Source organism: Danio rerio, chromosome 15, assembly GCF_052040795.2.
Source record: "Danio rerio strain M-AB ecotype USA chromosome 15, GRCz13ab, whole genome shotgun sequence".
Classification (NCBI taxonomy): Eukaryota; Metazoa; Chordata; class Actinopteri; order Cypriniformes; family Danionidae; genus Danio; species Danio rerio.
In genome coordinates this window covers 46,665,635-46,680,643 of record NC_141035.1, presented here as the reverse complement: position 1 = coordinate 46,680,643, position 15,009 = coordinate 46,665,635, and the positions used below count along the sequence as shown (strand labels likewise).

Here is a 15,009-nt window from a genome sequence, read left to right as displayed (position 1 = left end):
TCGTAAAATGTAGAGTTTAAATGCACATTCATTAATAAATAGCTAGAAGTAAAATAGTATGCTAGGCAATTTAACGAAATGGTAGGAAATATTTTAGGTACATCAAAAAGTCTGGTTAAAAATACAGGGTTCATACAGTCATGAAAAACCAGGGAAAGTGATGGAATTCTGACATGGCATTTTCCAGGACTGGAAAAATTTTGGAAAATCTGAAAAACCCACAAAGTTTTGGAAAAGTCATGGAAATTAGTTTAACAAATATGTGAATGCTTAAATATGGGTTGTGTGTCTTCTTTTCTGTCCATGGCCGAACTCATGCTCTCACCGTATTAGTGCTGCGTGAGCGTTATCGGAATACATTTTACATATATATAAAGATTAATTTAAACTAAATAAATTGTTGCATGTGTTATGATATGCTGTAATAACTTTGAACATGCATTGTTTTTCTTATTATTATTTACCACGTATACGTAGACATTACATGAAATATTAGGTCATGAAAGTTTACTTGAAAGTCCTGGAAAAGTTATTGAATTTTAATAGTAAAAATGTGTATGAACCCTGAAAACAATTGTGCTTAAAATGCCTCTAAGGGTGCTTTCACACCTGTGAATCGATTCAGTTGTTCCGAAACAGAGATTACAATTGTTACATTGTTGCTCTTTGCTCTTGGAGCGGTTCGCTTTCACACTGCAAAGTTTCCAATCGGACCAAAAGAGATAAAACAAGTCACGTGTGAGTAAACTCTCCTCACATTGGTCAGAGTGTCAGGGTTTATTTTGCAGCGTCCCGCTCAGCTGTCAGGGGAGGTGGTGGTTTGGTGGTGATTGACAGGGTGCGCGCGCGACGTGTCTGAGGAGAGATGCGGTGGGGAGGGGTGAGAAGGGTGCGCGATGATGCCTATTTGAGGACCGGGAGGGAGACGCGAGATTACCGGGAGATCATCACTCGTTTGCGGGCATCCGGAGACTCGTGAAACTTCCTGCCCTACTCATAATTCTCTCTTCATGTAGCCGTAAGCCTATTACATATCCATAAAACACTGTGATATAACCGCGCTCGGATCGGATCGCTTTCTCACTGCAATCGAACCGCTCCAGGGTTCGTTTCAATCGAGCCGAGACCACCTCATTCAAGCGATCTCGGAGCGATTACTTTGGCGCGGAACAGAGCGCGATTGCCCTGTTCACATATGCCAAACGAACCGCGCTAACTGGACAAACGAGACATGTTCCGAAACAAAAGTGTAGGTGTGAAAGCACCCTAAAATGCAGCGTTTAACTATGAAACGAGGTGAATAACTGCAAAAAAAGTTCCACTTTTTTTTTAAACGAAGAACCACCCCTTTCAACAGGCTGGCTTTAGGTCTGTACATACATCACATTTACACACAACACTAATACATACATGCTATTATTAAGTATTTTTAAGACTAAAATGCTTTTAATTTTAAATTATACATCCTTCACATCAGTTTCTTTTTTCTTGAAGCACAAAATGAATTCAGAGTGCTTTTATAAAGAACTGATGATTTTTGAAAATGGTGTATTGCTATAAAATCTTAGTAAAATGACATGCACGTGTGTCTGTACTGAAGACGAGCATGTGCTCTTCTAGTTCATGCAACTCTTGAGCATGGAAATTAAAGCATGACTGATAATGATTTTGCAATGGCCGTTGCAATATAAGGAAGGGTGTTTTATTTGATTGCCATAACGGAGACTAAGATAAGCATTTGCATTTATGTTTTACACAATACTTACTAAATGTTCCTGAAAAGCTGTATAAAAATCCTTCTATCAAATTCATTTAGGCTTTTCTAAAAATACGCCATGTTTGTTTGTAATTGGACTAAGGCTGCATGATATATCTCAAAATTATTGTTATCGCGATAATAGTATATGCGATATACATATCACAGAGATAACTTTTAAACATTTATTTTATGCGTTGGTTGTTTATGCAAATTTGACCAATCATATGGGGCCTTGCGATATTTAGCCTCGCCTCCCCAGTAGTTTCTGTTCTGCTATTGGCTGGAGCAGCCCAAAGGCGAATCCAAAGCTAAAAATTAACACTAATGAAAGAAAGGGAGACAGGAAAATGACAACAGCCAATCAGAGCCAGAATATCTGCGCAGGTTTTCACTCATTCATTGTGTTTTAAAAACTACATTTTTACACCTCGACGCAGTTTTTTAGTATGAATTAGAATTAATTGAACCTGAAACATATTTTTTTATTTGTTTATGCTAATACCACTGCATAAATAAACGATTAAGCTAATAAAAATAGCATTTTTCTATGGAACAGTAATATCATTATTAGGCAGCACAGTGGCTCAGTGGTTAGCACTGTCACCTCACAGTAAGAAGGTCACTGGTTCAAGTCGTGGCTGGGCCAGCTGGCGTTTCTGTGTGGAGTTTGCATGTTCTCCCTGTGTTGGCGTGGGTTTCCTCCGGGTGCTCTGGTTTGAGTGTGTGTGTGAATGTAAGATTGTATGGGTGTTTCCCAGTACTGGGTTGCGGCTGGAAGAGCATCCGCTGCGTAAAACATATGCTGGAATAGTTGGCGGTTCATTCCGCTGTGGTGACCCCTGATAAATAAAGGATTAAACCGAAGGAAAATGAACGAATGAATATCGTTATCGCAATTCTCAATGACTATACCAACAGATAACCTATTTTCCCAGTATCATGCAGTACTAGATTGGACTGTGGTTGTCAGGATGTACCTCATTGCCCAGCTGGTCCACTATGGAGATGTAATTGGGATTTGTTTTATTTGGGTATGAAAGCAGCACATCGTATGGAACCAGCTCTACTGAGTCCAGCCCGAACTCCATCCATTCATTGCGTATCTGCTCCGCTAGATTCAGATTCTGCTGCGTTCCGGCCAGATGTGGAAGCCTTGTGAACTTCCTGTTTAAATGACAAACATAAATATAGACCTTAAAACTGACCCCTTTTTCAAGATGTAAAATAAGTCTATGATGTCCCTAGTGTGTGTGTGTGTGTGTGTGTGTATGTGTGAAGTTTCAGCTCAACTGAACTTTATAACGCTCTGAAACGGATGCATATAGACTTTGATCCTAATTGTGACATTTCAGTCACTTTAAATTAAAATGAGATCTTTTCAAAAGAGGGCGGAGCTACAAATGCCTGTGTGTCAGCATAGTGGCAGACTCAAAAATAAGACTATCCTTATATGCTAATGAGATAGAGATGGTCACTAGTGGGCGGGGCTTTCCCCCTTTGATGACACATACAAAGGGAGAACATCAAAGTGTTTCTGCAGATTGTTTTCATCAAGTGTGACTATAACAAATAGAAATAATGAATTTTTAACATTAGATGCTGGTTATATTCACAGATTGTTGCCACACAACTGTGTTTAAACTCCTTATAAAAGTGATTTTTGCATAATAGGCCCCCTTTAAAATCATTTCTGCTAGCAAAAGCAACTAAAAGGCTGTGTTTTGGAGTAGATCTGCACTTAATAATCAAACTAATACAAGTGCATTTAAGAGTATTGTTTAGTAAGGGCACCTGAGATGATGTTTAATATTCTCTGCATGCATCTCATCCAGAAAGTCGCGCAGGAAGCTTTTTGATGTGCGTTCATGATTGACAGAAGAAGGTCGAGCAAACCAACCTGAGAAACAGACACATGTTACAGTAAACCATGCCTGAGGAATATTGCAGATTATCTGTTTAATATGCATAAATTCTGACTGGTATATTGAATAAATGATCAAATATTACAAATGCAAAAGCTAAAAGTCAACATAAGCTAAGCGATCAACACATTTAGGCTTTCTACATCTTTAGATTAATGTATTTTTGTGTTTTTCCATGGGAATTTGGTATTTAGAGAGTAATTTAATAGCAATTTAACTTTTGTTTTGTTAATACCCTGCTTGCTACTATTTTGGGGATTTAAAATTACTTTGAAAACGCTTTAGGAATATAAAAATATGCATTTTAAAGAGTTATTTTATGCAGATTTACTAGTTCAATAGAATATTTTAGAGAAGAACCAACATAAACAAGACAAAGGCATACAAATGGCATTGATCAAATATCTTCCATAACATTTAGAGATTACAAAGTGTTAAACAGAGATCTGGCAGCTATATTATATATATTTATTTATATATTTCCAAGGCTGTGTTTGCATGTGAACAATTATATCCAAAATAAAAGTATACTGAACACCAGGATTTGGGTAAAGAACTATTTAAAGTGAATGTTTTGCCACACCTGTCCTGAAAGTATTCAAGAATGTGAAATAGATGAGATCCGGACAGGTGAGACTTGCAGGTACCAGACAATTTGATTTTAACCATTAAACACCAAGGGACTGCTAATTCTCAGTATTTGACAGCATTGTTTTGCTTTTTGTTTATTTAAATTGCGGTTTGAAACTTAAAACAACTTAAATCTACTTCAATCGCAATAAGCATTGCGTTAATAAAATAAATAAAACCTATACAGGTGCAGAGACTCACCAATAATAAACCCAATTAATAAGAAAGTACTTGCTAGCATTCGGGGATTCAAAATAACTCTGAAAAATGCTGTAAGAATATAAAAATATGCATTTTAGAGAAGGACCACCATAAACAAGACAAAAGCATAACAACTGCATTGATAAAATATATCACATAACATTTAAAGTTTATAAAGTATATAATACTGATGTGGTATAAACTGATATAAACTGTGAGACTCTTGAAAATATATAGATTTTTCCACATCTGTGTTTGCATGTGAACAATTTCATCCAAAATAAATGTCTACTGAACACCTGGGCCCGGTTTTTCAAAAGGTTTAATCCGGATAAAATTGATCCGGATTTAGTAATTCTGTTTTTGCGATCCGTGATCACGTTATCCAGCTTACTTTTTGAGCCAGTTTTTCAAAGCAACATCGGATTGGATCAATCTGATCTGGATAGGAACTTTTCAGGATCACTAAATCTGGATAACCAGTGCTCAAACAGCATAGGACATCACAACGTAGAACTATAGATACGTAAAGAGCGACAAGTAGAATAGCCAGCGTGGGGCCAATATAACTTTATTTTAATTTGAAATGAAAACTAAGACAATTTAATAATTATTAAAATAATAATAATAATAAAAACAAGAAAAACCCCACCCCATCCTCTTCCAGCATTCGGCTCATCTGAGACCTACAACACTGTACATTGAGGATATTTATAATAAGTTTCAAATATAGATGTAAATAAAAAAAAAAGACTTAATGTCAAAAACTCCACAATAATTTCAGACTTCCTCATCTGATGTGGAGAGAGCAGCTTGTCTGAGCGTAGCCTTTGGGAGGCGAATCTCAAGTCATTGGCCTTGGTTTGCTGCAGTTTGGTCAGAGTCAGTTGTTTCTCTGCCAGACGAAGCTGTGCTTCTGCCCTTTCAGTCTCTTTTTGCAATTGTTGATAGTGATATCAAAAATCAGCGATTGCCATTCTTTGGAAATTTTTTTTTGGTTATTCTGTAATCATTGCATGCATCACTAATAAATATTCTAAAAACAAAAATATTTTCCATTGTGATATATATATATATATATATATATATATATATATATATATATATATATATATATATATATCTCAATTATTGACAGAATAAAATTAATTGTTTTTGGTCAATTTTGACAACTGTTTGGGGGATTATTTTATGAGGTCAAGCTATTTCTACTTTGCTGTATGCATACTGAAAGGCTGAATACATTAAAGCCTATACTCACTATAGCCTGACAGATGAACAAATAAAATTAAAACCTTATAATTAAATAGTATATCTCGTAAGATACTGCATGATCCAAAAATAGTATTATTTTATACATTTTTTAAGTTTTCATTACATTTTGGGCATGAAATCCACGCTAAAACCACCCTTCTGATGGGATCAGTTTAATCCAGGTTTTTTGGATCAAAGTGATCCAGATCCTACAAATAAGGTCTGAAAAACCCAAAGTAAAGGTTTGATCCAGATCAAAACCAAGATTGGATTACGTGATCTAATCCGATTATGTAATCCGTTTTTTCTTTTGAAAAACCCATTTTCAAGATTTGATCCAATCCCTTATCCAAAATCCCAGTGGATTACTTTTGAAAAACCGGGCCCTGGATATAGGGAAAGAGCTATTTGAAGTGAATGAAGTCTCTCAAGTTTTGCCACACCTGTCCTGAAAGTATTTAAGTATGTGAAATACAGCAGGTGAGACTTGCAGGTACCAAACTATTTGATTTTAGCGATTAAACACAGAGTCACTGCTAATTCTCAGTATTTGACAACAGTTATTGGCTTTTTCTTTGTTTAAATAGCAGCCTCAAACTTAAAACAACCGAAATCTACTTTAATCTTGATAAGTTTAGCATTATTCGAATACATAAAACTAATACAGATAGAGAGACTCTCCAATAATCAAGCCTATTATGAAAAAAGTACTTGCTAGTATTTTGGGAATTAAAATTACTCAGAAAAAGGCTGTAAGAGTATAAAAAATATGCATTTTAAATAATTATTTTTACTATTTCAATAGATTATTTTACAGAAGGACCACTATAAACAAGACAAAAGCATAAAAACTGCATTCATAAAATTATAAAAATTAAAAATATAAAATATTATTATATTATTATATTATATAAAAATTATTATATTATATTATTATATTATATAATATTATATAAAAATATTACATAACATTTAAAGTTTATAAAGTATATAATACTGATATGGTAGCTATATATATATATATATATATATATATATATATATATATATATATATATATATATATATAAACTGTGAGACTCTTGAAAATATATAGATTTTTCCACATGTCTGTTTGCATGTGAACAGTTAAATCAAAAATAAATGTATACTGAACACCTGGATATAGGGAAAGAGCTATTTGAAGTGAATGGGGTCTCTCAAGTTTTGCCACACCTGTTCTGAAAGTAAGAATGTGAAATAGATGAGATCTGGACAGGTGAGACTTGCAGGTACCAAACAATTTGATTTTAACCATTAAACGCAGAGTCTCTGCTAATTCTCAGTATTAGACAACATTGTTTTGCTTTTTGTTTGTTTAAATTGCGGTCTTAAACTTAAAACAACTTAAATCTACTTTAATCGCGATAAGCATTGCGTTTTAAAAATAAGTAAAACGAATACAGGTGCGGAGACTCACCAATAATAAAGCCGATCAAGAAGAAAGCTGTAATGGCTGTTAGCCGGCAGATCCAGCGGATTATTTTATCCTCAGAACCCATTTGACTAAACGCCGCTCATAACTCGTTGAAAGTTGGAGAGCTAATACTGTCTGTGGGGGAGAGAGATGTAGGCGTGTTTTGGTTTGGGTTAGTTCATTTCAGCGAATCGGTTCGTTTGAGTGAACATGATTCACCAATTCACTTGATTTAGCGAGCGTAAAAGGGTTCGTTCATAGAAGTCGCCGTGCAGAAATTTCACAGGTTTATGAAGTGAGTTAAATATTTGGCTGTTGGTTGCTGCTGAAAATGACCTTTTAAATTAACAGAAGAAGAACATAATGATGATTTGTTTTCCTAATGAGTAAAAAAAAACTGACCTATCCTTTGAGGATGGGAACTTACTAATGGGGTAAATGCAAACAGACTTTAATTATCAGCCAGCACAACGGCTTCCGGTGAACTGTCTTTCCAAAATTGCCACGTTTAAGATCTGTTTATTTTAAAAATAAGTGATCTTCAATGCCTAATAGATATTTAATATAAAGTGAGTCTCAGACAAGAAGCACTGCATTAAATTCCATTTTTCCCTGCCCACTCTTTAAAACAGGAAGATTTCCTGCTGAAAAATCCAGCTTAAACCAGCCTAGGATGGTTGGCTGGTTTTAGCTGGTTGACCAGCCTGGTTTTAGAGGGGTTTTGGCCACTTCCAGGCTGGTTTCCAGCCATTTCCAGCCTGGTTTTAGCTGTACAAGCTGAGAAATGACCAGCTAAAACCAGCTTGACCAGCTTAGCCAGGCTGGGACCCCAGCCAAAACCAGCTATATCCAGCTTAAACCAGGCTGGTCAAGCTGGTTTTAGCAGGTCACTTTCCAGCCAAACCAGCTAAGACCAGGCTGAAAATGACTGGAAACCAGCCTGGAAGTGGCCAAAACACCTCAAAAACCAGGCTGGTCGACCAGCTAAAACCAGCCAACCATCTAAGGCTGGTTTAAGCTGGATTTTTCAGCAGGGTTATTTTACCTCAGTATTCTGAATGGAGTTTCTGGGCTACCTTGCTACCGAATGGCGCTAGCAGTTACACAGTCTATCACGTCGTTTTACGCTTGAACAACTTAATGCTTAAGTTTATTTAACTGGTTGTATTTTAATTACATTATGATGTCGATGCTGTAAAATTAAATTTATAAAACTTTAAATAGTCACAGAAATCTTTCACAGAAAGTTTACCATTTACTGAGAAACACAGCAGGTATTTTTAGTAGATATGTTAACTCTAAAAGGGATAGTTCACCCCAAATAAAACAAACAATAATAAATAAAAACAATACTTCATATTTACTCACCCCAAGTCACAATTTCCTTATTTTCTGTTGAACACAAAAGAAGATATTTTGAAAAATGTTGGAAACTTGTAACAATTAATTTAGTCAAAATAGCTTATTTTGTTTTTAATAGAATGAAACTCATACAGGTTTGAAACAGAGTTAAAGGGAGAGTTAATAATGACACATTTTTAAAAAACTTTAATTTAGTGCTGGCCAAAAATTATTTATTTATATATATGTGTGTGTGTGTGTGTGTGTGTGTGTGTGTGTGTGTGTGTGTGTGTGTGTGTGTGTGTGTGTGTGTGTGTGTGTGTGAGTGTGTGTGTACATTTATTGGCATCACGGTGGCACAGTGGGTAGCACAGCAAGATGGTTGCTGCAAGAAGATAGCTGGAGTTTCCTCCGGGTGACTCCGGTTTCCCCCACAGTCCAAACACATGCGCTATAGGTAAATTGAATAATCTAAATTGTCCGTACTTTATGAGTGTGAATGAGTGTGTATGGGTGTTTCCCAGTGTTGGGTTGCTGCTGGAATGGCATCCGCTGCATGAAACATATGTTGGATAAGTCGGCGGTTCATTCTGCCGTGGCAACCCCTGATGAATAAAGGGACTAAACTAAAGGAAAATGAATAAATGAAGGAGTTTTGTGTGTGTGTCTATGTGTATAGCCTATCACATATACATATATATAAAATACAAACACATATTATCTCAAAACAAAGTTTTATTTTGAATATTTCTCTCTCTTCTTAGATTACATTGTTCTAGGCTTTATTAATTAAGCTATATTATTCCATATGAATACGGTTGTTCTTTTAAATGTCCAAAAACGCCGTGTTTTGGTTCAATTGAATCGTCAACATTAAATGATTCAGATGAACGAGTCTTTGGCGAATAGGAGTCAATAGTTCAGTGTTTGAACGCTCGTAATTCACACGGATAAGCAGCTTGATTTTAAATGAAGTATTAATTCAAATGAACGTTTTGAGTGAAATAAAATCACTAATAATGTTATATTAAACTAATGTTGTAATTGTGTGTAAACCGACTCTGTTTTAGCCGTGTGCTCGGGCAGTTCAGGAATGCGGCGGGAGGACATTCATCAGGAGGAGCCGGTGTCTTGTGGGGGTTGTTGGTTTAGTTTAGTAGGCTAGTTTTAATGTGCTTTATTAGCAGGTCACTTGACAGGCTGCGTATAATTAAAACAGACTCCAAAAAAAATCGATGCTCTCACTTGTTTAGCAATAGATGGCGCTGTTGAATCATGCTTGATTCATTTTATTTTATCCTCTCCGACACACACACACACACACACACACACACACACACACACACACACACACACACACGCACGCACACACACACACACACACACACACACACACACACACACACACACACATTTACGAAGCCTATACTTTTTATAATCTGTAATGGTCAAATACATAATCGAATAATATAGTAAGTAAATATTGCAAAAATAATGCATAATGCATTTACATGGTATATAAAAACTAGCAAGGGCAACACAGTTGCCTCACAGCAAGGTCGATCCTTCGAGTTCTGGCTTTGTGGAGTTTGCATGTTCTCCCCGTGTTGGCGTGGGTTTCCTCCGGGTGCTCCAGTTTCCCCCAAAATCCAAACACATGCGCTATAGAAGAATTGAATAAACCAAATTGGCTGTAGTGTATGTGTCTGAATGAGTATGTATGGGTGTTTTCCATGACTTGGTTGCAGCTGGACGGGCATCCGCTGTGTAAAACATATGCTGGATAAGTTGGTGGTTCATTATGGCGTGGCAACCTTTTATGAATGAAGGAAAAATGAAAAAAAAAAATGAGTGAATGAATAAAAACTAGCAATAGATGACGCTGTTGAATCATGTTTGATTTATTGCATTTTCCGAATTTAAAATGTTATTTTGAGATTTTTTTTTGTGTAAAATTAGTTCGGTGCCATATTTTGAGACATGTTATATTATTTTTTGTTAAAAAATAGGCAATTTTATGGAATAATTGTCATTTTCTGAAAAAGCTCTCTGTCAATTCAATTCAGTTAAATTCAATTTAAATCAATAATTGTTTTATTGGCATGACAAAGTTTACAAATGTATTGCCAAAGCATTTATAAAGTTTATATTAAAAAGATCATACATACTATACATACACACACACACACGCACGCACGCACGCACGCACACACACACACACACACACACACACACACACACAGACAGACAGACAGACAGACAGACAGACAGACAGACAGACAGACAGACAGACAGACAGACAGACAGACAGACAGATAGATAGACAATTTTTAAGCGTTGTAATCACAGAAATTAGTAGAAGTAATGGTCAAATAAATAAATAATAATAATTAAAATAATAAATCAGATCAAGCGATACATTTAATAACCAACATTTAATAACCAACATTTATGGATAAAACAGTAATAATAAATAATAATAATCAGTATATTTACAATGGTTCATTTATAATAATCTAGATGTGTGTTTGTCTCTCTCTCTCTCTCTCTCTCTCTCTCTCTCTCTCTATCTCTAATTAAAATTTCACAGGAGGGCTAATAATTTTGTCTTGCCCTCCTGTGAAAGTTTAATTCTTAACTAGTTTAATTTTGATTAAAACTTTTAGAACATAAATTAACGTTAAACATTTACATATCGCAACTAAATGAAGACGCTGAACTTCAGTTTTAAATGGATGGTTCACCATCATGAACTCACCGTTTAGTTGTTTCAAACATTTATGTTTCTTTTTTCCGTCGAACACAAAATAAGATATTTTGAAAAATGTCGTTAACTTCCATAATGTATTTTTTTCCCCTGTGTGTTAAAATCAATATAAATTGAATTGAATAATATATGAATATTGAATGAAATTTTGGGGTTTACTATCCCTTTAAGGATGCTAAACGGGGTGTACGATTCTCCAATATTCTTGCACATATCAATTTATTATCATTTTATTTATTAAATGCAATGTGTTTTCTTCATAAATGCATGTCACTTATTGACAGCGTTGAGTTTAAAAAGTACTCCATTACAACAATGTAAAAAATGCTGGGTTCCACACAATTCCTTCATGTTGTCCCAACACAAATCGATTAAGTTAACCAAATAGTTTTACAATTTAAAGTGGATTGAACATAAAACTATTATGTTGCTTCAGCTCATTTTAAATAGGTAGATTGAACAAGCAGCAAAAAAATATTTTTTGAGTGAATGTTAAGCCTATCTGTCAATTTAAAAATCGCCACATTTTTGTTAATTAAATTAAATTAAACGAATAATTAAAAGTACAACATTAATTTCTTTTTATAAGTGACTTTAAAAATGTCAAAAGGTTATAATATATTACTTTAATCCCCTAATACTGTTTATTGATGTTGTTAGTCGTCATAAACATATTGTTTTTCATTACCCAGGATTCACCCGGCAGGATGTTTGTATACTCGGAGGGTCTCCGGGAGCAGTTTTGTCAGCGGGAGGCGGCGCATGCGTGACATTGAACCGGTGCTCAGACTGAAAACATGAAGATCACCGGACAGAGAGTTCAGCAGCTCCACCGGTGATGTTTAACGGAGATTCCCGGTTTTACGGAGCGCGACAGAACCATGAGTGTCGCGCTGAAGAGCTGGAGTGCAAATGAAGGACTCAAACACTTTATGATGGTAAGAGACGACCGTTTATTTAACTGTTACTCCGTTTGCTGTTGTCAGGAACATCTGTGCGCGTGCACTGTTTTTGAGGGGACGTTAAAGTTAGTTTTGTTATCACACATTTAGACTTTATCTTAATAATATAATTTCAGAACAGTGTTGTTTGCCAATTTAAAATAGGGAAATCATATTATTAGCCAATTACTATCGACGTACATTGTTTACAGTCAATTAAAATAGTGCTAAAGTTGATTTGAAGTCATACTTCACTTAAATGCGAGTTCATACTGACTAATCAAAGTAGCGGTAAACAATATAGAAACGGTGTCAGAAGTTGACACCGAACAAATGTCCGAGTATATAGCAACTTTACCTCAATCACTCTGTTAGGGCTACGTAATATTGGAAAAAACAGACATTTTTGCAAACTTTAGCGATAACTTATATTGCGATATGACAACAATTTCTTAAGATAACTTTGGAAAGAATCAGTCATTTTAGATTGATTTGGATTGTTTTGTAATGGGGATTTCATCTGCATAAAATATACTTAAATCAATTGCAAGCATAGATGTAATACATCAACAGCAGTGTTTGTTTAATTTATGCTTCCTGTGGACTTTTAAAAATTATGTGGTAGAGAAATATAACAACCAAACGTAAAATAGCACTGTATAGTCTTTATTTTATAAATAATTTAGCATAATTAAATTAAATCTGTGTTAAAGGGGACCTATAATGTCCCTTTTTACTAGATGTAAAATAAGTCTCAGATGTCCCTAGAGTGTGTATGTGAAGTTTAAGCTCAAAATATCACAAAAATAATAATAATTTATAACTCTTTGAAACTGACTCTTTTAGGGCTCTATCATACACCCGGTGCAACATCATGCAAGGCGCAACATAATTGTTTGCTAGTTTCAGCTTGGCGCAAGAGTCGATTTGACGTTTTGCGTCACGCTGTTTAAATAGCGAATGCATTTGCGCTCATATGCGCGCCCTTAGGCGTTCTGGTCTAAAAAGGGAGGCGTGTTGAGGCGCATTGCTGGCGCGTTGCTATTTTGAGAAACTAAAATAGACTGTTCTATAGTCCAGAACAAAGCCGGTCTAAAGTCCAGCGCAGAGCCATTATTTGTGCACCTCTAATGATGCTCAGCTGCTTCTCACTCAGGGCTGTCTATGCTAATTAGGGAGAGATGGTCACTAGTGGGCGGGGCTTTTTCCATCTGATGACACGTAAAATAGGAGAATGTCAATCAAAGTGTTTCTGCAAACTGTTTTTATCAAGTGCGACTATAAATAATGTAAATATTTAATTTCATCATTAGATGTTGGTTATATTCACACACTGCTGCCACACAACTGTGTTTAAACCCTTTATAAATATTATTTTTGCATAATAGCCCCCCTTTAAAACTTCAGACTTTAATGGTTCATTAAATCTGATCAAACATTTTGGTTTAAATGTTTAACTTGATCATGGTTTATTTACTGTTGCTTGAAATCTTACACAGTCACAGTTTGCGATGACTGTCAGTGTCACACAATGCAATATCGATGCTGAAAATTTATATTCTGCAACTCTGACTGGGATGTTTGCGTGTGTGTTAAACTGGTGAGATGTTGTCAGCTGGACTGTTGTTGATGTGTGTGTTTGTTTTCTGTGCAGATGGTTTGGGTAGCTGTGAATGTCTTTCTGTTTTGGAGAACATTCATGTTGTACTACAGCGGACCACAGTATTATTATTTACACAAGATGCTGGGGGTAAGAACTTCAGAGTTTGTCTTTTTTTCTCTTTCTTTTTTTTGGATGTTTACCCCAGTCACCAAACCAACATGTAATTCATAAATGCCAATAGATTTTGTCATGTTCAGGACAAGAGTCATTTAGTGACACATTAGTGGTTCTGTTCACCCATAATAGTTCTGTCATAATTTACTCACCCTGTAATTGTTTTAAACCTGTTTGAGTTTCTTTTGTTAAAGAGAAAGATAAAATATATTGAAGAATGCTATATATATATATATATATATATATATATATATATATATATATATATATATATATATATATATATATATATATACTATATTATTTTTTTTCATGTTGGCAAACGGACATCTTGCATTTCAAGCACTACAACCAAATTTTGTGGACAGTTTGTACCCAAAAGTGAGCTAAGCCTAACAAATCTTCTTTAAAACATATTTTTTTTGTGTGACATGTTTATGTTAAGTTATCAAAATGAATGTACAATGTGCTTTTAGAAAAACACTCACCGGCCACTTTATTAGGTACACCTGTCCAAATGCTTGTTCACGCAAATTTCTAGTCAGCCAATCACATGGCAGCAACTCAATGTAGACGATCATGGTCAAGACGTTTTGCTGCAGATCAAACTGAGCATCAGAATGGGGAAGAAAGGGGATTTCAGTGACTTTAAATGTGACATGGTTGTTGGTGCCAGACATGCTGGTCTGACTATTTCAGAAACTGCTGATCTACTGGGATTTTCATGCACAACCATCTCTAGGGTTTACAGAGAATGGTCCCAAAAGTTAGTCCCAACTTTTGCAGCTAGCAACGCAATGACGGATCGAAAATGGAGTTCGGCAAAGTCATTCAAAGTGAATGGGAAGCGTTGACGCTGGCGCCCCGTGTGAATGGGGCGTAAGGTAGGGCTGTGCAATTAATCGAAAATCCGATTTCGATTTTGGCTTTTAATGATTATGAAAACCCATTAATCGAGATA

At 35.4% G+C, this 15,009-nt stretch overlaps 3 protein-coding genes across 7 annotated transcripts in view; 2 read left to right on the top strand and 1 right to left on the bottom strand.

The window, feature by feature from the left end:
• naalad2 (N-acetylated alpha-linked acidic dipeptidase 2) overlaps positions 1 to 7,361 on the bottom strand; it is a 37,260-nt gene extending 29,899 nt beyond the window's left edge. The window contains 3 exon segments of the mRNA NM_200277.1: positions 2,737 to 2,923; positions 3,551 to 3,656; positions 7,226 to 7,361. Of these exon segments, the coding sequence (NP_956571.1) occupies positions 2,737 to 2,923; positions 3,551 to 3,656; positions 7,226 to 7,307 (375 nt within the window). The 5' untranslated portion in view covers positions 7,308 to 7,361.
• gria4a (glutamate receptor, ionotropic, AMPA 4a) overlaps positions 1 to 15,009 on the top strand; it is an 877,747-nt gene that overhangs the window by 833,732 nt on the left and 29,006 nt on the right. The window lies entirely within an intron of this gene.
• nox4 (NADPH oxidase 4) overlaps positions 12,099 to 15,009 on the top strand; it is a 44,666-nt gene continuing 41,755 nt past the window's right edge. For 4 of the 5 annotated variants that reach the window (XR_015509913.1, XM_087284715.1, XM_087284714.1 and 1 more), the window contains exons 1-2: positions 12,099 to 12,268; positions 13,926 to 14,021. Coding sequence is in view for 4 of the 5 variants with exons in the window: in XM_087284715.1 (XP_087140841.1) it covers positions 12,212 to 12,268; positions 13,926 to 14,021 (153 nt within the window). In the remaining variant the exon portion in view is untranslated. Of the gene's footprint in view, positions 12,269 to 12,314; positions 12,358 to 13,886; positions 14,022 to 15,009 lie in introns of those variants that run through there. The other variant, XM_087284716.1, reaches the window with a different exon arrangement.